This window comes from Bos taurus, chromosome 10 (assembly GCF_002263795.3).
Source record: "Bos taurus isolate L1 Dominette 01449 registration number 42190680 breed Hereford chromosome 10, ARS-UCD2.0, whole genome shotgun sequence".
In the NCBI taxonomy this organism is placed as follows: domain Eukaryota; kingdom Metazoa; phylum Chordata; class Mammalia; order Artiodactyla; family Bovidae; genus Bos; species Bos taurus.
Window position 1 is genome coordinate 83,193,386 of NC_037337.1, and position 25,100 is coordinate 83,218,485.

A 25,100-nucleotide genomic window follows, 5' to 3' on the forward strand; every position below is an offset into this window, starting at 1 on the left:
ACACATGCTAAAATATTGACAGTAACTGTGTGGATTTCCTCACCTAATATGCACTAATTAATAATGAATGTTTTAAATACAATTACATAAGGGAATCAAAGAGGAAAAAGCAGAGCGTCGTCATTTATGTTGTTTGCTTATGTTTCCTTTTAGCTCCTACGGAAGCGGCACATTGGAAATGATATTGTAACAATTGTTTTCCAAGAGCCAGGAGCACAGCCATTCAGCCCGAAAAACATCCGATCCCACTTTCAGCATGTTTTCGTCATTGTCAGGGTTCACAACCCCTGCACTGACAGCGTCTGTTACAGGTAATGGCTCCAGAGGTGGCTGGATGGGCGTTGGCGGGCGGTCACATCGAAGGCCCCCTCCAGCTCTTCTTTCGGAAGTGGCAATGGGAAGTCTATCGCTATTTATTTCTGCCTTTAAACTGTGCATGCGGATGGCCAAATTCACAGGATGACGTAACCTGGTGGCACTGACATTCCCTAGACATGTTGGTTAGACACCTGCTGTTTCCATTCGCACCTCCTCCTTAGGTGGTATCCTTCATCCACACCATCTGGTCACCAGCTAATTACTCATACTGCTAATTATATTTTGCTTTTGCCCTGGCAGAAGCAGAGAAGAATGATCATAATAAGTAGGGAATAGTGAAAGTGAAAGTCGCTCAGTCATGTCCAACTCTTTGCAACCCCATGGACTGTGGACTATACAGTCCATGGAATTCTCCAGGCCAGAATACTGGAGTAGGTAGCCTCTCCCTTCTCCAGGGTGTCTTCCCAACCCAGGGATTGAACCCAGGTTCTATCTGCCTCCCACTTTGCAGGCAGATTCTTTACCAGCTGAGCCACAAGGGAAACCAAATGAGTAGGGAAGAGAAGTTTAATTTTTTTTTAATTATATTTTAAAATTCCCAAACCTTTGCTTCAGGCTGACTTGATTCACTGTAACATTTCTGATCAGTCGTAGAGGCTTTGTTAAGTGTTTGGTGGAATTGTTTCCATGTCCCTCATTGATGTAGTCTCATGAGTTACAGAATTCAAGATCCACCTGCAGTGGCCTCTGCAGGAATCCTGGAGGGGATTAGTGTTGAAGAGAGTAAGAACCTGTGATGCTGGATTGACATGAGAGCCATGCCAAGAAGATGTTTTGAGTATGTTGTAGCATGAGTAAGATGTCCTAAGAGGAATCTGTCCTTTTAGAATATGAAAGTTTATTGTAGTTTTGCATCCCTGAAATTTGGGAGACAAGGCTTTGTTAATTTTGAATAGTTGTTTTTTATTTAATGTAGCCATCTATACAGAAAGTGGCCAACTTAGGCTGCTATTTGGTTTGTTGTGAAATCTACAACTGTCTAATCCTAGGGGTAAGGCAAGTTAATTATAGGAGGACAAGCAAGTTCAGGGAATAGAACAAGTCAAGGTTACTTCTACTGACTGCCATCATCCCTCCCTATTCCACAGTAACTATGTCTGATGAGCCCCGGTTATAAGCCCAGCTCTAGTTTAGGTATCTTATTTGTATTATTACCTCATTCCATTTTTAAAACCTATGAGGCGGCTTCCCTGGTGGCTCAGATTGTAGGGAGTCTACCTGCCATGTGGCAGACCCAGGTTCAATCCCTGGGTTGAGAAGATACCCTGGAGGAGGAAATAGCAAACCACTCCGGTATTCTTGTCTGGGAAATCACATAGACAGAGGAGCCCAGCAGGCTACAGTCCATGGAATCACACAGAGTCGGACACGACTGAGTGACTTAACACTTTCACGAGGTGGGTACTGTTTTAATCCCCATTTTCACATGAGAAAACTTGAGTGCTTGAGGATAGGTAATTTGCCTGAGGTCAGCTGGCAGACTATAGGCTTGAATGCACCAAGTCTGATTTTAAAGTCTTGTCTCTTAACCACTCTACCCTGCTGCCTCACTCCATGCCATGTGAAATAGGGTCTTTGCTGCCCCTACTACCAACCTGCAGGCCGTTCCAGAATTTCTCGGATGCCAAGTCTATGTGAAAACCCCAAACCAAGGAGGTCTGTAGTTTCCTGGACTCGGTGGGTAGAAACTCAAGCAAAAGAAGCCTAGATCTAAAGCCTCTTAGCAAGAATGTGGTCTCCAAAAGCTGTGTTAGTTAGGTGTAGAAGGAAAGAATTAATGCAGAACATTTGACTGTAATTGGGATGGATGACTGAGGTTAGAAACTACACCCAAGCAATGGAAACATGCTGTGTACTGGATGCCTGCAAAGGATTTCATACAACTTTGTGGATAGAAAGCTAAATCCTGTTTTGAATCATCTCTAGGATGTTTGGGGAATGGAAAGCTATGTACTTTCTTTTGAAAAGAGATTCTTCTTTTAAAGGTCTTTGTCTTAGTGAATTGCTGTCCAGTAGAAATATAGTGCAAGTCACATATTCATTTTATATTTTCCAATAGCCATATTTTTTAAAGTAACAAGAAATAGGTAAAATTAATTTTAACAGTAGATTTTTGCCCAATGTAAAGTGAGAGTCCCTGAGTCGTGTCCAACTCTTTGCGACCCCATGGACTGTATTTTGACCCAATAATAGATATTATTTACCTGTGATATCCAAATATTATAATTTAAACATATAATTTTTAAATTTTAAAAATTATTGAGAAATCTTACGTATTTTTGGACCAAGACAAATCTCGAGTGCATTTTTAATTTACAGCTCGCCTCAGTTAGGATGCTCAATTTTCATTGGAAATAATATGTATTTAGATTTCATAAAATTTGCAGTTGGAAAAGTACATTCGTGATAGCTTATTCCAAACATACTTTTAAAAGACTTTTGGAAAACTGAATCAAGTGACAGTTTTTAAAATGTAATATGATTTAATACCCCTTGACCATACCAGCCACGTTTTCAGTGCTTAATAGCCACTGAAGTGTGTCCAGGGCAAGTCTGAATACACTGATATAAGGAGGAAAGATGTCTGAGCCGTCTTCAATATTTGAGTGGTGGAGGAAGTGATATCTGTTTTATTCTTTTCAAACTCTCCTCCCCAGCCTGAGAATCATGATTTTTGCTTGCTCTTTTTTTCCTCTCTCTCATTTTTAATCTCTTAACCTGGAGACCGCATATTCTTAGCCCACCTTGTGATGCTGGATGCCTTTGCAGGAGGACACTGGACACCCCAGCTCACAAGACATGGGCTAGCCCGGAATTCCCTAGTTGCCAAGCTTGCTTGAAGACCCAGTACACTGTGAATTTTGGAACTATAGTACTAGTGATCTTTTCCTGTTAAAAACTTTGGGTACCTGGGTTTTTCTCAGTCCTTCTCAAATTCAGGTCGACGTGTTTCCTGGGGTATGTGGTGATGCCAGATGTTTATAGGCCCAGAATAACTAGGGTACCTCGCTTGTAGTCTTTAATGCTTGGGAAAGGGATGTTAAGGTTTATTTTCTCACGAAAATGTATTAGGAAGTAGAATGGAAAATTTGTACCAATTTTAAGATAAAATGTGGGTCTTCAAAGAGTTTTCATACATGTGGGGTTTTCTCATACCCCAGTCCCTCCCCCAAAGTACTAGGGATATGAATTCATAGACCTCTTTCATTAGGGATACTCTGGTGGGAAAGCTTGGAGATACATTTAATTTACACAAATTTTATTTAAATCTACTTTTAATTGTATCTGTAAGAGATGTAGTTAGAATATTCAAATGCTTTTCCTCATTTAAAGTCTCTTGTTCCCAGCTTTCTCCACTGTGAACACTCGACGTTTATTTCCTGACATCCACTTGGTACCCAGAGTGTGGACAGTTAGTTCCTCGAAGGAGTGTCTTGCTGTAATTGTTAGAGAATTCTGGGGTCAATACAGGCTAGAGATACAAAGAACGTTTAGCCAGGAAGATAGGATTCAGTGTATGTTGCGTAGCACAGATGGTGGAATTCAGTGGCAAATTAGAAATAATTCTATGAGTCAGGGGTGGATAGCGGTACAGATGGACACATAAACACAGGAAGGACGCTGGCAAGTGCAGTGAGAAGGCTGTGTTGTTGGAGAGATTAGCGGGCTGTAGAGGCCCTTGAAATCTAGGCCTTCAGACAACGGTATGTAAATAGACTTTTAGGAAAACTTACTCATTGTCAACATGCGAAGTAATTTATATACAAAAACATAAAATTTAGAGTTTATTGTTACTCATTTATTTTTCACTAGTTCTTTGCAGCCCTAATCAAAATGTGCCTAGGCAGTATTCTAGGCTCTAGGATTTAACAGGGGAGCAGAGAGGGGGGATAAAGGCCCGATAGTGAATATGGAAATGAGACTCTGAAATAATGTGTGCTGTCCTACCCTGGGAACTATGATAGACTGTTCATACAGGAAAAACTCACTAATCCAAGTTAATTCCAAAGTCTAGTTAGCCTTGAATAGTAGACATAGCCAAGAACTCAAATTAATCTCTAAGTCTGAGTACTAAAGCTTATCCCTATACCTGATAAGAGAGCCCTCTGGTCTCTATTATTTTACTTGTGTCATTACAAAGAGCTTAATTGTCTGATTTCAGTTGACAGAATAGATTAGAAGCAACAAATCAAAAAGATGAACCATTTAGTGGCAAGGATGTACTGAAAGCATCAATAAGTGATGACTGATAAGGGAGATACAGAAGAATGAGTCATGTTTAATGTGCAGATTTAATAAGCATAGCAATCCAAGGTCATTTGACTTGGGACCAAACAACCAAATGTACGCCATTCACCCCAAGGGCCTCAATTTATAAAAACACAGTGCAGAAATTTTACAACCATTGCTTTAAACAGCTAATGAATGGATGGATCTAGGCATTGATCATCAAAGACTGCAAATATCATAAAAAGAGACAAATGTGTGTCTCATAATGGAAGAACACAACCCCCTCTAGGAATCAGCCTTAACCCTCTTTCCAAAATTGAATGTGAATCTGATCAAACATCTAGAGAAGCCAAGTTGCAAGAAATATAAAAGACCACACAACATGTTTTTATTCAGGAAAATTCAGGCTCTGGACAACTCTGGAACACATAGCCCAGTTTCTTCAAGTACATTGCAAGAAGTCAAGGGGAGGTGAAGTGAAAAAAGTAGAGGAGCATTAACAGAATTCAAAATTTTAAGATAAAATTAATTAATTGTAATGTATGAACCTTATTTAGATCCATTTCAGGCAGACTATTTAAAAATTTTAGAACATCTTTAACAGTTGAAAGTTGCTTTTTGATGAAACTAAAGAATTATTGCTAACTTTAAAACTAGTGTTGTAATAAGTAGTTTTAATAAATACTCATCTTCAAAACAGATGTTAAATTGTGGTCAGGAGCTATGTTTAGGAAGTAGATATATATATATTATTCCTCTTAGGAAGATTTCCATATTCAGTGGTTAAGATGTAGTAAATGTTGAAATGAGTTAGTATGATGTAGTGCAGAAAGCACTTTGAACCAGACCAGACCGTTAAACATCTCAGATCTTAAATTTCCCTTTCTGTGCAGTAGAAAACTGCTTGACCCCAACTTAAAAATGCCCTAAGTATCTGATGTAGGCAGGGAAGTGTGGTATATGTACATTAAATGACCATGCCTTTCTTCTTTCCTTCTCTTGAATAAAAATAAACAAATATGCAAGCTTCAACTGTGTGTCTCACAGTTGGAAAATCAACTGTGTCTCACAGAAGAAAAATCAAAGTGGGTCACGTGGTGAGATTCTTTCAGAAAGTCTATCCCAGCCATCATTAATCAGCATCCTTCTTGTCCCGTGTGGCTGACCTTTCTATGACAAGATTCTGAAAATGTCCCTCTTGGTACTGAAAACCATTTAGGCAATATTGAGACTCCCCGGCATTGCCTGCCACATGGAATCCTTCAGGTCTGGCCTCTCTTATCCCTCAGCATCCGCTGGCCCCTCTCCCAGTCCTCCCATCCCCACCCCCTCCCCCATCATGGGGCTACTTAATAGCCCTTCCTCTCCGCACATGCCACTCTCTGGGCAAGAGTGCCTCTTCTCACACACACCCTGGCCCACTTTCATCCAGGAATGCCTGCTCTTTTCTCTGGCAGGGCTCCCCTGACCTCCCAGGACTGGGTAAAGTATCTTTCCTGAGTGTTCCAGTAGCATGCCGAACTTTCCCCAGCAGAGTGCTCAGCCCAGCAGAGGTAGCCCCACACCAGGCTTTGAGCTTCTGGAAGACTGAGCCTGTGACATCTCACCCTTGGCCCTGGTATATAGTCAGGTGTTGGTGATTGAAGACTGTTAGCAGTAGAGATCCCACAGGGAGGGGACAGTGGGTACCCATTTGTTCTGCTGCTCATCTTTCCTGGCCTTTGCCAAGGTCTGCTTTCTTGGAAAGCTCCCCAAGCTGGCAGTCTCATCTGAGCTTCTAAACTTGACAGTTTTGATGCTAAGTCCCCTTCCTTTTAAATGTCATTCTTTATTGCTGTTGCCATGGTGCTTCAGAAGTTCAAGAGTCTTACTCTTCTCACTCTTTTTCATTGAGACCTCTGTTTAGATGTCTCTGCAACATTCCCATGTATCAGCTTGCGACTTCATCCAAGGTCTTTGATGCCAGCAAAGGCCCAGGCCCACTGGCAGCAGCCTAATGGTGATCTCTTTGGCTGTGTGACTCTTGTAGACGGTCCCGTTCGCAAGCACCTTAAGAGGTGGAAATTTAAAAACATAGCCCCAGGGAGTAAATGTGGTCTTGTCACACTGCCGGTTACCCAGAAGCTCAGATTCCCATCCTGGCTCACTCTAACAAGCTCTGGGCAAATTGTTGTACTTCTCCGAATCTGTTTCCTGGAGAAGTGAAGAATGTGTACCAGCTGTTCAAACGGAGGTTCAGGGATGTGTCAAACGACAGAGTGAAAGAGAACGCCTTCCTGGTCCCTCAGTGGCTTCAAGATGAGGGGAACAGAACAGATTTTTGTGTTAAAATGAATATAGATACTCTTCAGTGGAATGCAAAATCAAGATGAATGTTAAGATGAAACTCAAGATTCTGTTGACAAGAGTTTGAGGAACCCTGACTTCTCTTAAGTATCTTCCCCCCACCCACTGCTAACTTTCCATAACCCTTTCAGCCTTTGATCTTCTGTCTGTCATCCAGATAACCCACTTGAGTAGATAACCCTCCTAGTCCTTGACAGTGCTGAGCATGTAAGGCATGGCTATGATTTTAAAGAATGCATTATTTCTCAAGAGATACAGTATTGCATACTAGGCTAAGTATGGCCAAGAAGCTCTTTGGAATGTGCTTTTAAAAATAGCAAAAGCCATTTATAATTAATTCATCTCAAGTATCTATATATAGCACACTGAAATTCTAGAAAGGCTTCTTTTCTTATGAAGGCAAAAAAAAAAAAAATTCTTTCTACTTAGCTTAAAACAGACCTTATTATCAAGAGTTCAGAATTGGTGGCATCTAAATTAATGAGCTTTTAACCTTGTAGAAAACCTTGAAAGTTAGATTTACCCAACATAAAGCCCTTTGTTGAAAAGAGCATTCTAGGGTATCATCTTCCTCATCTTCTGTAAGGATTCTATTTCTAATGATGCAAAGCTGATTTTAGTGTCTGTATCATTTACCTCCCTACCGTGATGAATCACTGATAATTATATGTTAAGGGTTCAGGTTTTTTCCCTCATAGTTCATTCTTGAGTCTTCTAATTACCGGAGGGTTTTCAATATATGTTTGTCTAACGTTCTATTAGCTAATAAATAGATCTATTAGACAACCCGTGAATTTAAGGGGCAAGTGGATGCATGGTGCCCATATCAACACTTTCTGCTAAGCATTTTTCTCTCCTTGTTTAAAATAAAATCTCTGCTATTTCTTGAGAAAAAATAATGATATGAAATTAGCAAGAGAAGAAATTGTCCATTTAAAAAGGAAAGATATTAAGTATTTCTGGGTCTTTCTGGGATTCCTCTTAGAAAAGCAAGTGAATCTGGATTTTAGCATCATCTGCTTGACTTGAAAAAAAAAAAAAAAAAGATCAAATTAAAATTATACAGCTGTCAGCATTCAAGCCAGACAGTTCACATTAGACAGGAAAAACTGCCTTTCTAATACTGATGTAATTAGCTATCATGCAGATGGAGGTTTCTGTGAATTCTCATTGCCAGTTAGAAAATGGGATGTTGCCTGCCACCTTTCTTTGTCATGAAATGAACTAGGTAGTCTTTTTTTATTTTTTTAATAAATTTGTAAAAAGCCATTTTCAGAAATAGGCCACCTTGTGGCATATTCTGACAAAATATATAATTTGTCTCCTGAGGATGCTGATTTTTCTTTATTCTGCTTTCACAAGCAATAATCATTTTTGGAAAAGTGAAGCCAAGTATCTTCAAGCAAACCCTTTAAATAAAGAAGAAATTGTGCAAGTTTAATTTGAAAGTTGCATGCTCTTTGATTATGTCCTTTTGATTCTGAGAATTCTAGTGAAACAGATTTTGTATTTTTAGTACAATTGCATAATTGAGTCACTTTTAAATAATTGGATAATTTGAAAAGAGGATGTTTGATCTGTTAGAATCATCATTTCCAGTCCTCTCAAACTTTCCTCAGGTCCTAGAAGGAGATCTTAAAATATGATATAAAACACACAACCGCCCCACTTTCATTTAATTCCTGTTGTTGTTTTAGAAAAAACTTAAGTCCTTTTCCTTTTGAGATTAAAAATAATAGATTAGTATAGATACTTGTAGATCCTTGTCTTGGACCCAGTTTTAGCAATATAGATGCAAAGGAAGTGACTGGAACAGGCTTTCTTAATTCAATCTTGCTTAAAGGAATGAGAAAGGAACATATTTTCCTCACCAATTGTCAGAATCAAATACCAAAAGTAGAGAATTTGGACTAAAGAACAGCTTCATTTAAAAATATGATTTCAAAGCACTGTTGGTTCAGTTCAGTTCAGTCTCTCAGTCGCGTCCGACTCTTCGCGACCCCATGAATCGCAGCACACCAGGTCTCCCTGTCCATCACCAACTCCTGGAGTTCACCCAGACTCACATCCACGAGTCAGTGATGCCATCCAGCCATCTCATCCTGTCGTCCCCTTCTCCTCCTGCTCCCAATCCCTCCCAGCATCAGAGTCTTTTCCAATGAGTCAACTCTTCGCATCAGGTGGCCAAAGTACTGGAGTTTCAGCTTTAGCATCATTCCTTCCAAAGAAATCCCAGGGCTGATCTCCTTCAGAATGGACTGGTTGGATCTCCTTGCAGTCCAAGGGACTCTCAAGAGTCTTCTCCAACACCACAGTTCAAAAGCATCAATTCTTCGGCACTCAGCCTTCTTCACGGTCCAACTCTCACATCCATACATGACCACAGGAAAAACCATAGCCTTCACTAGATGAACATTTGTTGGCAAAGTAATGTCTCTGCTTTTGAATATGCTATCTAGGTTGGTCATAACTTTCCTTCCAAGGAGTAAGCATCTGGTATTACCACATAAAAATTATAATCCTTTTCTATTATCCAAATTTCAAGTTTCATTTTAAAATTATCCTTATGGGAGAATTCCCTGGTGGTCCAGTAGTTAGGACTTGGCACTTTCACTGCTGAGGCCCAGGTTCAATCCCTGCTTGGGGAACTAAAATCCAGCAAGGTATTTGGTGCAGCCAAAGCAATTTAATAAGAGAGAATTAAAAAAATAAACTCATGCTTTTTGATCTGGTTGCTTCAGGCCTGACACATAGGAAAAAATAATATGTTTAATTTTCTTTTAACCCATTCCTCTTCTTTGTATACATATCTTTGGATATTTGCATTAGAAGATGACTTCTGTGGTCATCCTGTCTAAAATGGGGGCTACATTTGTGTTCCTACAGAATCTATGTTGTTGTTCAGTCGCTAAGTCATATCTGACTCTTTTGTGACCCCATGGACTGTAGCCCACCAGGCCTCTATGTCCATGGGTTTTCCCAGGCAAGAATACTGGAATGGGTTGCCATCTCCTTCTCCAGGAGATCTTCCCAACCCAGGGATCGAACCCGTGTCTCCTCGTGCATTAGCAGGTGGATTCTTTACCACTGAGCCACCTGGGAAGCCCCTATAAAACCTATACTTGTTCTGAAAGGTGTTTATAGTAACCACCCCTCCCCACCTGGGAATAATCACCAAGTATTTTAAATGTTTCTTGTAAAGAATATTACAGTTAAATCGTTTTTTCATAGAGTTATGGTTGATTTACTACCTGCTAATGAAAGTTTTTACCTTAAGTTTTTGGGTATTTTGACCTAGAAAAAATGTTGTTTCGTAAGTCCTAAATACAATTGAATGGAAACGTATGCTCATGTTAAGCAGAAGTGTGTGTTGTTTCTTGTGGGAAGATGACAGTTATTTTCCTTTTGAAAGATATCTTTGTCATTGAGAAAGTGTATTTTATTCTCCTGCTGTGAGTCTGAGAAATATTGACCAGCCTCTTTCTCACTGCTCTTTATCTCTTTAGTGTGGCTGTCACCAGGTCCAGAGATGTGCCTTCTTTTGGACCTCCCATCCCGAAAGGGGTCACCTTCCCTAAGTCAAATGTGTTCAGGGACTTCCTTTTGGCCAAAGTGATTAATGCAGAAAATGCTGCTCATAAGTCGGAAAAGTTCAGGGCCATGGCAACGCGGACCCGCCAGGAATACCTGAAAGACCTGGCAGAAAAGAACGTCACCAACACCCCTATTGACCCATCCGGCAAGTTCCCGTTCATTTCTCTGGCCTCCAAAAAGAAGGAAAAGTCTAAGCCGTACCCAGGAGCTGAGCTCAGTAGCATGGGAGCCATTGTGTGGGCCGTCCGGGCCAAGGACTACAACAAGGCGATGGAGATCGACTGCCTCCTCGGGGTCTCCAGTGAGTTCATTGTACTCATTGAACAGGAAACAAAGAGTGTGGTTTTCAACTGTTCCTGCAGAGATGTGATAGGGTGGACTTCAACCGACGCCAGCCTCAAAATCTTCTACGAGCGAGGCGAATGTGTATCCGTGGAGAGTTTTGTTAACAATGATGACATCAAAGAGATTGTCAAAAGGCTTCAGGTCAGTGTTTTTCTTCCAGTTCCCTTTCCTCAAGCTTTCCATGCAGGCGAGAGCCAAGTTACAGAACCCCGTCCTATTTTATTAGGTCCTCTGAAAACTCCCTTCATGGTGGGAAGGAATCCAGAGTTTATGTCACGCTCGCTTCCCATCATTTTTTTCAGCAGGACAAGTAGCAGAACAAGTGGGGGAAGACACACGCACTGTGCATCTTTGTTGGAAACTCATTTGCATGTGACCTGATCCCATTGCCGTGGTGACTGATGATGTAGCCCAGCCAGTCTGCTTCAGCTGGTGAAAACAGTTGTTGGATTGAGTATCTGCTGCTTTGAATGTCTTAAGGGCAAAATGAATAGCAGAACACCCATTTTTCTTCACTGCCAGCTCCCTGTAGGTCTCTGTTAGAGGTTTCCTTGTAACTTCAGAGAAGCCATTGAGTTCTTTGGACACAACAAGTGTGTTCCTTTGGGCCTAATGAATGGAGATTAGTGAAGGCAAAATAACCAGCCTGCTCTTCAGCTGGCATTAGGGTATTCAAAAATAACCCTGCTGGCCACGCATACCACTTAAGACCATAGTGGGTTCATCAGACTGTGATGTCTTTTGTGTCTTTGTCTAGTTCGTGTCAAAAGGCTGTGAATCGGTGGAGATGACTCTGCGAAGGAATGGGCTGGGACAGCTCGGCTTCCACGTCAACTACGAGGGCATTGTGGCAGATGTGGAGCCCTACGGCTACGCCTGGCAGGCAGGGCTGAGGCAGGGCAGCCGGCTGGTGGAGATCTGCAAGGTGGCCGTGGCCACTCTGAGCCATGAGCAGATGATCGACCTCCTGAGAACATCGGTCACAGTGAAGGTCGTCATCATCCCCCCACATGACGACTGCACCCCGCGTAGGTAGGTCTGAGAGTCCAGGGCCATTGATGTACCATGGAGAACATTCCCCAACTAGGTGGGAGTGTAAGGGGGCGTGTGAAGAGCGCTCGGTTACAGGCGATGCTGAAAGTTCCCTCCACAGAAGGTCTGACTCAGGATACAGCTCCCTTTCAGCATGTGGCAACAGCAGCTGGAAAGAATCACCAGCTTGGACCATTCCCAGGATTTACGTCTCTGGGTGTATAAAGTCACCATCATAGACAGAGAAGTCTGGTATATACCCCTTTGAAACATCTTGCACCAGTAGCTGAGAAACATGGAATATTTGATGTTAAGAGACACTCAGCATGACAAAGTGTCAGACACTTTTCTTTTGTGTTCCGTGACCCTGATTCTCCTGCATCTCCCATTTGTAGCCAGTTGCTGTCCAGAACTCTTGAAGTACTGCTTTTGACCCCTGCTGTCCCAGCCTGGAGGGCTGAATGTGACTTCCCAAGCTTTTTGTTAAGTGCGTCTGCATGTGTCAGAAATCGACTTCAGACAAGCTAGTCCTGCTCGTAATGCCGGGGCAGTGTAGTTCCCCAACTTTACAGAGGGGAGCCCAGGAGCTCCCCGCCCCTCCCAGCTTCTGCCAAGCCTGCAGCACTGTTGAAAATTTAATTTCTCTGTCTCTGGGGAGATTTCCTGATGGAACAGATTTAATCAACTGTTTCTTTTCTCCTTTGAGCATGCACATGCTATTTTTGCTAGTGGTTCCCGCCCCCCCCCCCCCCCCCAATCCGTTAATTTGGTTTAAACCCGCTATTTTCTAAGAGTTTCTCTTAAGCTTTGGCAATTAATGCTTAGGCTTCCTAAGGCCAAGACAATATTCTTATGTTATTTTCCCCAAAAAAACATGGCCAGTCCTGCACCTGAGCTTTTATAGATTAGTGAATGTCAGATGGTAGAATGTGTAAACAGTTAGAATGGGTTACTTGTGCCCTTTGAAAAGGAAGCAGCAATGGCAGTATCTGCAGACTTGAGTTCTTCAGACCAAGTGTTACAGACCAGACTGTGCTCAGGATAGTGTTTAGCTCAGACCAAGTGTTACAGACCAGACTGTGCTCAGGATAGTGTTTAGCTCAGACCAAGTGTTACAGACCAGACTGTGCTCAGGATAGTGTTTAGCACTGCGTATCTCCTAGGTGGATGTGCCGATGTCAGAGTGTGGTGAAAATCCCCTTCTCTCATAGTTTTAAGAACTGCTCCCTTTCTGATGACTGGATTTCCCTGGAAACCAAAATTTTATCCCGAACGTTTTGTTTTAGCTATTTCGAGGGCAGGGAGGGTTTATTCTGAAACTACCTTCATTTCCTCAAGCACATAGTATTAATGTTAAGTATTTTGCTTAACTGTAATTCAAGAATGACTCTTGAGTGCTATTGGAAAGGCAGCCAGGTCCTTGGAGCTCTCTCCAAGTGCTCTGTGATCCTCTTTCTCTTTCTTTGGACTGTTTTCCATCCCGTAGTCTCTCCTGTGAATTGTCTATGTAATAGTCTATGCGTCTAAACAGGCACTTACAAACTGGAGAAAATCACCAAGCTATGTAACTTGCCTGAGCTTCCCTGGTAGCTCAGCCGGTAAAGAATCCACCTACAACGCAGGAGACCCCAGTTCTATTCCTGGGTCGGGAAGATCCGCTGGAGACATGATAGGCTACCTACTCCAATATTCTTGGGCTTCCCTGGTGGTTCCGTTGGTAAAGAATCCATCTGCAATGTGGGAGACCTGGGTTGGGAAGATCCCCTGGAGAAAGGAACAGCTACCCACTCTAGTATTCTGGCCTGGAGAATTCCTAGGACTATATAGTTCATGGGGTCGCAAAGAATCAGACACGACTGAGTGCCTTTCACTTTTCATGTAACTTGACAGCCTTCCGTACACACAGTACGGAGTTACAGAGGCTGGTCTAAGGACTGACCTCCTCAAAAGGAAGCCTGGTGATCGTCAGGCGCCATCTGTCTGCTCAGGGGTCTTTCCCCGTGTTTCTAGGCTCTTCAATTCATGGGGAGGGGGAAATACATGTGTATGTGAGAGGAAATGGGATGGAATGGGCAACATTACTGACATTGAACTGTGAATAGTAGTTACTAGAAAAATGGATCCATGACAGGAGGTGGTTTGTCTACAGCAAAATACTAGACTAGATATATTTGCTGTGGTGTATTGGTAAAAACAAGTAATATTTGCTGAGTTATTACCTTAATATTGCCAGGCCCTAGAAAAAAGCACTTTTATATGGATTAGCAAATTTAATCCATGTAACAACCCTGTGAAGTAATAGTATTAATATTACTCCTAGTTAAAGGAAACCCACAGTCAGAAAGGTTAGTAACTCCCCAGCCTCATCTGGCAAATCCAGGTCTAACTTGAGAATCCAGACTCTTAGCTTTGTATGCTTGGGACAGAAATCCTTTCCCTATGTATCAGTGGAACCTTGGTTTGTAGTATTTGCTGATTCCCATGGTGCAGATATTCCCACTGTGGCTGATTTCAAGCGACCAATATGTCACCCCTGAATGCACACCCAGGATAGATGCTCAAGAGTCTGATCCTGCAAACCAAGGCCGACCAGCTCCAGCACAGCCTTTGTGGATGAGCTGTATTTTCCTTCATCTCCCCTTAACAGCTTCTGGAGCATCACTGTCATCCTCTAGTAGCCATGGAGCCGGCAGTGATGGGACAGAAGAGTGTTAGGAACCTGCCCCCATGAAGGCGTGGGATGGGGGGCTGGTTAGCGCACTGCACAGCCCCGTGGGCCTCAGAGATGCACTCTGGCCCTTTCACTAGGGTTCCCACGTGAGACGCCACGACTGCCCTAGGTGGGTCTGAAATGATGCCCTGTATGCCTCCGGAGGACCAGACGCCCGCTCTCCCCTTCCCTCCCTTAGAGACAACTTCAAAGGAACAGCTGAAGCATTAACACCTTGCTACAGTTTTCAGCAAAATAAGATAATGCTCTTGTCACTTTTTTTCCTTCTCCTCCGCACTTCACACTCCCACGACTGTTTTGCTCGCAGCTAATTACTCTGCTCTTTGACTAGTCACTCTCCCCTCTGTCAGCTTGTGCTGCCACTCCAAGGCCAGAAAGAGCAGGCCTCCTGGAAACACACTGCCCTCCCTTCCCAGCTGCATGTTTCTCAGGGTCCCCTGGACCCGAGGGTCACAGGGCCCAGCTCCAGCGTGGGGATTGTATGTAATCACCAACATCCATGTATGCTCATATGGAGGCATCACTAGTTTTAGAAAGGCAACGTTTTTTGTTTTTTAATGAAAAGGCCAGTTTAACGACAATAAAATGGGGCTTCAGCAACGCCTATAAAGTCCAACTCTTCTTCCTGTCCTCAGGAAATAAGCAGACCCTCCATGAGTTCTCCCATAGGAAAGTGTATTAAAGAGCAGATGGGACAGGGGAAGTAAAGCAAAGTTCCTGAGGCCCTACTATGTACGGGATTTTTTTTTTAAAGTCGTCATGGCAGCCTCATTTCCTTTGAAACCGTGAGCAGAATGAGGGTTGCAGAGGTTTAGTAACTGCAGAGTGAGCGTGGGCAGCTAGGGTAAGGGCATGATGGAAGCAGTCCCGGCAGAAACAGGTTTGGGATTTAGCTGGGACTGCACCGGAAGGCTCCCCCCAGCGGGTGAGATGTCGCACTGCTGGAGCGGCCCCCACCCTGTCCATCACCAGTGGGAGTGTATAACCAGCTGTATGTCTTGGTGTCCGTGACCACTGACTTGAGCGTCATTCTTGTGGCAAGATGAGAAATACCTAGATAGGGGATTCAGTTGTGATGCTTTGAATGGTATTGCATGGGAGTGGTGGGCCTTCATTCTGCTGAGGGCCACCAGCCTTTGGATTTATTTTCTTAATTGAAATATAGTACTCTTGCCTGGAAAATCCCATGGACAGAGGAGCCTGGTAGGCTGCAGTCCATGGGGTCGCACAGAGTCGGACACGACTGAGCGACTTCCCTTTCACTTTTCACTTTCATGCATTGGAGAAGGAAATGGCAGCCCACTCCAGTGTTCTTGCCTGGAGAATCCCAGGGATGGGGGAGCCTGGTGGGCTGCCGTCTATGGGGTCGCACAGAGTCGGACACAACTGAAGCGACTTAGCAGCAGCAGCAGCATGGTTGATTTACATTGAGTGTTATTTTCAGATGTACAGCACCATGATTCATATTCTTTTTCAGATTTTTTTCCCTTATAGGTTACTACAAAATAATTGAGTATATAGTTCCCTGAGGAAAGCAATCAAGGGCCATTCAAGTGGAAAAGCTAAAATCAAGTTACCTAAAGGGACCAAATTATTTTTTAAGTAAGAATCGATTGCAAAGGTTTTTTCCTCCTTTTAAAAAACAAGTATTGCAAAGTGCAGCAGCATCCTGCTTTAGAGTGAGAAGGGCTGTTAGAAACCATCTGGTTCAAGTCTCTAGTTTTTTTAGATGAGGAACTTTGGTTCAAAGAAATTGTTTTTTTTTCCCCAAGCCAAAATCACATGGTTTATTAGAGACATAGCTGTCCCCAAGCACCAAACTTTTCTGATTCAAGAGTCCAGTATTGTGATGTTCTGTTCAGTTATTATAGCGGAGCCAGATTAGTTCTAGCCAGTCATGAGCTGTAAGCATCAAGAGTTTTTGTTGTTCAACGCCAGATTTTACTTGGAGTAATACAACACAAATCCCTTTGTGAATTTTCATACATGTCATGAAAAGCCAGCTTTTTATCTTTGTCCTTCAGTGTGCTGCCCACTTCTGGATTCCGTATATCATTCTTATATCTTACAGAGATGAGTAAGGGAGCAGAAGCTAGTGGTGGCCTGCCGCCATGGAGGTCAGTCAGAAGTGGCAGGATGGCAAGGGTTTAGCACTGTGTAATCTGTGCTTTTCAGTCTCTGTAAATGCATCTTCTCTCCCTGCTTTGGCCTTATCATACTTAATTCTATAATTATGGAATATGCAGAAGGTTTCTAGTAATATGCTAAGAGTGGTGGGGATGAAATACAGACTATAGAGAAGACAAAATCTCCGGCTTAATGGGATCTTTTGACCAGTTTTAGTTTTAAATGTGATGCAGCTTAAAGAGTACTTGAACTAGAAGAAAATAGAGTAATTATGAATTGCAAGTCTTTCATTTTACAAAGAAACTACGGCCCCAAAGCTGATATTGTCTATTTGGTATTATGTTGTTATTGTTTCTATTTTATTTACTTACTTTTCTATCCTGATGCAGTATGGGCTGCAATCAGCCTATGAAGCTATAGAATTAAAATTCAGTGAGGGGATCTCTGTGTATGTGTGGAAGGGGGGTAGGGAAACGGGGAAGGTAAATTGAAAACATGGCCTAGGGGAAAATTTTTGAAAAGTTAATACCCCAGGATACATGGTAAAGTTCAGTACATATTCTGTACTTGTGTTGGTTCCTAGCAGCCAACAGAAAGGGGCGTAGATGGTATGGTCCATTGAGTTTATAAGGTAAATAGACCGTCGCACAGAAGAAGCAAAGCTCACCATGACTTTGAGGTGGAGAGAAACTTTTCCATGTATTATCATAAATTTGTGTTAATATTTTTTTGGCAAGCTGCAACATTCTTGCATTATATTTCCTGATCCAGAACCCTAAATAATGTACGATCAAAAATGAAAGATGCATATATACTACAGTAGCACCTGTGTTAACAGCCAACCACATGGCGATGGCATATTTTTGTCAGAAATATTGAATCAAAGTTGGATACTATATCAGAGCCTAAGGTGATAATCCCTCATTTCAGAGAAAAGGGTTCATTATGTAAGAAGTCAGTAACTTCTGAAAGTAATGTCAAGTGGCCATACAGTGTTCTGCAAACTGCAGGGCGTAGCTTTAAATAGATCATGAAATCCGTTTAGGAGGTTGTACCCAGTGTATTTTTTTCTTTAATGAAACGGATTAACATGGAATATAGCAGAATGGAAGCTATCAGAGGAGGGTTGTGTGTATTTATGGTTGTGCTGTATCATGGTGTAAAATGTACTTTTCACCCAGATTGTGGTCCAAAAAGTTCAAAAGCCATTGTCATCCAAGCATAATAGGGGCACAGCAGAGTCTTGGGCATAGGGTCGGATTAGGGTTGACCTAGGCTTTGGCGGGAGTTGGAGGGAGTGGCAAAGAAGCTCTAAGCAGAGATGCCCGTTGGAGGCTTGGGCTGATGCCGAAGAGGGCAAAGTGACGTCACTCAGTCATGTCCGACTCTCTGCGACCCCGTGGGCCATAGCCCACCAGGCTTCTCCATCCATGGGGTTTTCCAGGCAAGAGTACTGGAGTGGGTTGCCATTTCCTTCTCCAGGAGATCTTCCCGACCCAGGGATTGAACCTGGGTCTCCTGCATTGCAGGCAGACGCTTTACCCTCTGAGCCACCAGGGAAGCTGGTGGACCCAAGGACCCCAGCAAATCCATGTGCTCCAGAAGCAGTGCTTTTCAAAACCTGCAGCTGTCCTGGGGATGAGGGAGAATGCATTTGTGGTTGTTGGGAGTCTTACCCTGAAATACACAGGCAAGGTCATGAGAAGAGGGGACCGTTCCATCAAGCTCATTTTCCCACCAACAAGAGCCCCTTCCCCAGATCAAAACCAGGCCTTCAGCTGGAGGCTCTTTGGACATGCATGTCCAGTACAAGAGCCGTGAGTCACCTGTGGCTACAGAGCCATTGTAATGTGGCTGGTCCCAAAGGAGCTGTGCTCTTAAGTGTAAAATACACTCCAAATTTACAAGGATGTAAAATGTCTCATTAATTTTCTAAATACTGATTTACTGATCGCTTGTTGAAATGATAGCATTTTGGATATATTGAGTTAAATAAAATGTATTCTTGAATTGACTTTACCTGTTTCATTTTGCTTTTGTAATGTGTCTGCTGAACATTTAAAAATTACATACATGGCTTCTGTCGGTGGCTCATATTGTATTTCTGTTGGGCAGTGCTGGTCTGGACTTTGCTTATGCTGCCTCTAAATTTCCTCTTAAAGGACTGTTTTGCTATTACTCTTAACCTTTCCTTTCAAGAATTTTCCACATGCTTCTCAATCTTCAAAATGTCTTTAAGAAAAAGTCTTTTTTTTTTTTTTCACTTAGTGATGAAATTCAAATGCACAGTTTGAGTTAATGCTTTGGTGAGAATAGATTTTTTTTCCCAGTAATTTGCCTATCAGTCAAGTCAGTGATGGATTGAACCTTCCTTGGTTGTTTGGGGAAAGAAGATGGGTTCTTCCTTTCTTAAGGTTTGGGGGTTGGGGTGATGGCACAAAAAGAGGGTAGATGATCGGAAACAGTTGTGTGCCTGCCATTCATTTCACTTAGTCTGCTGCCTGGGGACGGCCTTGCTATGAGGGATTTTTGGCTTTCAGGGGGGTGGGAGGGAGGCCTAATTTTAGAGTATGCTTTGTTCCCCAGCAATTTGATAATTTTTGATTTGATAATTGCTAATTTCAATAACTTGCACTTTTTTTTTTCTCCTCCTGAGCTAAATTTGGCTCTCAATTTGGATTTCAAGATTTCTCCCTACTTATTTTTGACTGTCGGGATTCCAAGAAATTCGAAACCCTTTTCGATCCTTAATCATAAGGGAAGGATCTAAAGCTTCCTTGTGATTAAGGATGGAAAGCCACCTGTTTCCTGCGAGGCCCCATCTTAGAGGTCTGCTCCCCCCAGATACTGTCCCGGCACCGTCCCTCCCCACGTCTCAGAGCTGACTCTAGCCCCCGAGGATTCTGGTTTTTGAAAGGAAAATGATTGTAGGGCCTCATGGTTGAAAGATTGTTTGAAACCGGAAATGAGGTGTTTGCCACGTTTTAACTGTTCGTGAGAATCCGTGTGGTTCTGCCAACAAGCAGAAGCGATATTGATGTTTCTTCTCTCTGTGCCCTCGCCCTAGGAGTTGCTCTGAGACCTACCGCATGCCAGTGATGGAGTACAAAATGAACGAAGGGGTTTCCTACGAATTCAAGTTTCCCTTTCGAAATAACAACAAGTGGCAGAGGAATGCCAACAAGGGGCCTCATTCGCCTCAAGTCCCATCCCAGGTGCAGAGTCCCATGACCTCGAGGCTGAACGCTGGGAAGGCAGACGGGAAGATGCCTCCTCCGGAAAGAGCCGCCAACATCCCCCGCAGCATCTCTAGCGATGGGCGCCCGCTGGAGAGGCGGTGAGTGTGTCTTCCTAGGTGTGCCCTGAATCTCTGCCCCAGATTTAAATATCTCCAGGCCCAGAAGTACCAGTGTTTGAGCTACCCGTATTTTACTAGAAATCAAAAATTAAAACTGAGATGCGTGCACTAGTGGTCTTCAAAGCATGGTAGCGTTCCGAAGCCAGCAGGATAAATGAAGATGTGTTCCAGCAAAGCATTCGGCCCTGTGTAATGGCATCTAGGCTTTGCTCTTTCATTTTGCTGTGGTTCCAACGGAAATCATCATTGCACACTTATGAACTAGAACTTGGCAGTCTCTTTGAGGTGACATTGACCATATCATCATCTTTGACAGTCTTTGACTTGTAGGGGATTAGTGATATGATTGTAGCAACAGTGAAGGTTTTTGGTTGAGTGTCTGTGTTTGTGTTACTTTGTTATAAAGAATTGTGAGAAGGGAAAGCCTCTAGTATAGTACAAACATACTTTCCACTGTTCTGAATGCAGAAGAAAATAGTGGATGTTAGAACACTCAGCCCTGAGTAAAGTAATTAACAGGAGCTGGGGATTGAGGTATCCTAGAAAGTAACAGACCAAGGTTGCTTGTTAAATGGAAAGTCACAGTGGATTCCCTCACAAATCATAACTGGTTAATTCTTTCTTAACCAGGACGCCCTAGCATTTTTGTCTCAAATTCACTGTAAAATGCAGCACCGTGAACTAAAAACCTAGGGCAAACATTAAAATAGAATAGGTACTCTTAAAATGTAAATACATATGGACTGTATAATTTTAAGTCATTGTACTATAAATTCAGATACTCCAGATTGCCTTGACTGCAGTTTAGCTCAGTGACCTGCTAGTCCTCTGCTAGATGAAGCTGGCTTCTGTCTGTGCACGCACTGCCGTTTCCCCATCATTGGAAACAGTGCTTGACTGGATCACATCTCTGCATGTTTTTGTGGTCCCCACACTACAGAGGGGATCAGGAACCCTCAGAGCTGGCAGGGAGAAGTCTCTGTTCCAGAAGCTGCTGTGGGAAGAAGAAAGGTCCCTATGGAGCCAAAATGTGAGCCTGACTCCAGCCAGAACAGGGCGCCAAGGAAAATGTCCCAGCGATGCTTCAGAAGTCATTGGTTCAGACTGAGAGCAGAAAGTTGGAGATTTTCAAAACCACACTGTGATGTCTTTTATCTTAAAAGACATAAAACATTGTCACTTAACTATTTCAGAAATACTAGAATACCATGTAGAAATAATCTGATCAAAACAGGCAACCAAAAAAACCATAGTTGTCTTTCTCAAATTCCTCATGTAATCCTGGGGATTTATTTACAGAGCCTTGCTATTTATCTCAATAAAAGATTCCTCTCCCAGAGTGGCTACATTCCCATCTGGACTCCTCTTGCTTTCATTATTTTCGGGAAGGAAAAGCATCCAAGCGATCGCTGAATGAATTCTTTGTTCTGCACATTCCAAACTTGGCTCCCTCTGAGGTGTGTGTTAGCTGGAACTCATGATTTGGCCCACATTTTGAAAGATGAACCTAGGAAACCGTTGTTTAGAGAAGGACCTTTTGTTCCTCTCAATGCTATTTTCTTTCTTTCCAAGACAATCATCAGGATTTTATGAGTGAAATCAGTTTCACGTTACTTTCTGTGATATTCATACAATAAAATAGCAGAATGTATTTTGATGCCATGTTGAATTTAATTTCTGCAACAGAAACTAAAGCTTATGGCTGAATGTTCTGACCTCTGAAAGTGAAAATTTTTTTGTAGCTTATTATCTTTTTAGGATGCAGGCAAGTGCTATAGAATGCATCACTCCATTTATAGATGTTCTTTCTGTGGGTGTTTGTGTGTACCTTTCCTATAACTCTACCCAAAGGATAGGGAATTCTCATGCTGTCCCTGTAAGACTGTAATAATAGCCCTGTGGCTCTCCAAGGCGCAAGAAGAAAGTGGCAGAAGTGAGGCTACCAGTGGTTTTTGGAAAATTTAACCTCTGCTGAGTCCTCTTAGTGTCACATGTCCTTTAAGACACTGGACTAGGATTTCAGATCTAACGATGGAGGGTTTGCAAACGCTAAGCTCTAAGTTTTCAGATTATTTGTTGCCTCTTCATTTTAAAGGGTGTGGAATTAGATGGCTGTTCTTGTAAAAATGTAAAAGTTTGATGTCCTATCCCATCATTCCTAACTTTCAGTAAAGCAGTATTTCTTATTTAAGTTTTAACTTTGAGGCATACATAGAAGGTATTATTTGAGAAACTTTATATTGCTACTGTTTGCCAAATGAGTATTCAGGACTCCTGATGTTCACCAGGAATACTTCCCAAGTCCTCCATTAAGACCTAGAGTCATAAAATAGACCTGAGAATATCATTTCCTCCATGAAACATAGTAAAATAAAACTAAAAAATGTAAGCATTCCCTTCCTAGTTCTACTGAGAACAAATTACCTTACTGCAACATGGACGTGATGCTCCTGGCTGGCCATACCTCCCCATCTGACTGTCCTCCTTCATCCCAGCCCTGCCCCTTTGGTACCATCTGCCTTTGTACCTGGCCCACCTGTAGAGTGGTATGGACCTTTCAGATGTATCACAAGTGGTCAAAACTGATGCCACAGTCTGCCATTCCTTGAATCTTACCTTACCAATAGTGGCGTAAGCCTGATACTGAGACTAAAGGATGGTCCCTTGGTATCAGTATAGGATTGGTTCCAGAACCTCCCTGGATACCAAAACCTACAGCTACTCAAGTCCTGTAATTAACCCTCACATCCTCGGCAGGTCCGCAGGTCATGAACATAGTAGTATATGTATTGAAAAAAATTTCCTGTAAAAGTGAGCCTATGCAGTTCAAACCCATATTGTTCAAGGGTCAGCTGTATTGCCTTTACATGGTTGGTTTGTTTCATTTTTTTTTTTCTCCCCCAGGTCAGGCAAGTTGTATTAAACTGTAGAGAGCCAGCTTATTTAGGATGAAGTGTACAGCCACCTCAAGCCTACTCTGCACATGCTACACAAACCTGCCTACTTCATTCACCATGACTGGACACAGCACAATTCATTTTAAATGAAAACTGAATATGCTGCTTGTAGAAACTTAATTTACTGCTTGTAGAAGCATAGTTTTCTTGAATTGTATGCAAGTTCTCAGACTTAAAGGTCATTAGAAACAATTAAAAAAAAAATACTTGTGGAACAGATTATCCTTTTTCACAATTTTTATGACAAACTCAAAGGTGTTGGTATTTGGAGTTTCTAACAAGAATTATTTAACTGAATTTTGCTCTCTGTACATTGATTAGAGAAACTGACACAATAGGAGTAGATGACCCATTTGCCATCTAAGTAGAATAAAGTCTGATTAGATTTGGTTTAAATATAGGAGCTTTATGCTATCTAGGTGGCCTTTCAAGTATAGAATTTTATGGTATTTGTGGGAGAAGTTCTTATTGACAGAATTCTTATTTTTGTTCAGTAGCTAAATTGCGTCCGATTCTTTTTGACCCCATGGACTATAGCATGCCAGGCTTCACTGTCCATCACCAACTCCGAGTTTGCTCAGACTTATGTCCATTGAGTTGATGATGACATCCAACTATCTCCTCCTCTGCTGCCCGCTTCTCCTGCCCTCAGTCTTTGCCAGCATCAGGGTCTTTTCCACTGAGTTGGCTCCTTGCATCAGGTGGCCAAAGTATTGGAGCCTCAGCATCAGTCCTTCCAATGAATATTCATGGTTGACCTCCTTTAGAATTGGCTGTTTTGATTTCCTTGCTGTCCAAGGGACTTTCAAGAGTCTTCTCCAGCACCACAATTCAAAAGCATCAAGAATTGACAAAATTAATATTTAACAAAAACAGGTGATATGGTGCAATCTCTATTTTGGCCTCAAATTCATCTTGAGTGTAAGGATAATACTGAAATTAAGTTAGCTGGCTGTGGCACACTGAACTTAACACATTACTGTGTTTAAACATAGTATGGGATTAGTAATAAAACCCTGATCTGTGTTAATGTGCTCAGAAAAGCTTAAGTATTTCAGGGGCTTTGCATAAACAACAGGCATGTTGGCATATAAAAGAATTTTCCTTTCTCCTTTTTATAGATGAAGTATTGCCAAGCTTTCTATAAATATTTAATGTCAGATCATACTGAACCAATGCTCCTTTTGCATTTTACCTGGATGCCACCTCTCCTCGTTTTTCCACTGCATTTAGCTTTCAGCAGCTGGATGGAGTGTTGCTTCGTAAACAGAGTTACAGCTGGCTATGCTTGCAGCCTCCCTAATACCCTCCTCTGCAGATGTCTGCACCATGCAGGGCTTGAAGATCATGCCTAGAGGATATTGTTGAAACAAATGCAAATAGTTCTTCTATTTCTGTTTCAGTATCCATTAAACAAAAACTCCCCTTCCCCCACCCCTAGGCCTCTACCATTCTACTTTCTGTGAATTTGACTATCTTGGTACCTCACATAAATAGAAGATTTACGTTAGTGGAATCATCCATTGTTTGTCCTTTTGGGATTGGTTTATTTCACTTTAGCATAATGTGTTCAGGCTTCATTCACGTTGTAGCATATGTTGAGTTTTCCTTCTTGCTTATTAGCTCAGGTTACTGTAACAAAATACCATAGATTCTGTGGCTTATACAACAGACATTTACTTGTGGAGTCTGGAAATTCCAAAATCAAGGTTCCAAAAGGTGTGGTTCTTGGTGAGGACCCTCTTCTTAGCCTGTAAAAAGCACCTTCTTGCTGTGTCCTCACATGACAGAGAGAGGAAGCTCTGGTTTCTTGCTCCTCTTATAAGGGCACTAATTGCATCATGGGGGCTCCACCCTTATGATCTCATCTTAACCTAATTACCTCCCAAAGGCCCCACCTCCTAATGTCATTACACTGGGGTTAGGATCTCAACACGTAAATTCGGTGAGGAGTGAGGGTGGGAGGATCCCCGGGGGGCACAGTGGTAAAGAATCCACCTGC

The 25,100-nt window shown here is 42.3% G+C and overlaps 1 protein-coding gene and 1 non-coding gene across 29 annotated transcripts in view; both read left to right on the forward strand.

The window, feature by feature from the left end:
* SIPA1L1 (signal induced proliferation associated 1 like 1) overlaps positions 1 to 25,100 on the forward strand; it is a 521,644-nt gene that overhangs the window by 438,979 nt on the left and 57,565 nt on the right. For all 28 annotated transcript variants that reach the window (XM_059890919.1, XM_059890912.1, XM_059890910.1 and 25 more), the window contains 4 exons: positions 154 to 311; positions 10,461 to 11,034; positions 11,651 to 11,925; positions 19,851 to 20,120. In XM_059890919.1, the coding sequence (XP_059746902.1) occupies positions 154 to 311; positions 10,461 to 11,034; positions 11,651 to 11,925; positions 19,851 to 20,120 (1,277 nt within the window). The remainder of the gene's footprint in view (positions 1 to 153; positions 312 to 10,460; positions 11,035 to 11,650; positions 11,926 to 19,850; positions 20,121 to 25,100) is intronic.
* TRNAE-UUC (transfer RNA glutamic acid (anticodon UUC)) lies at positions 9,531 to 9,602 on the forward strand. The gene has a single exon. It is a non-coding gene; the product is annotated as a tRNA-Glu (tRNA).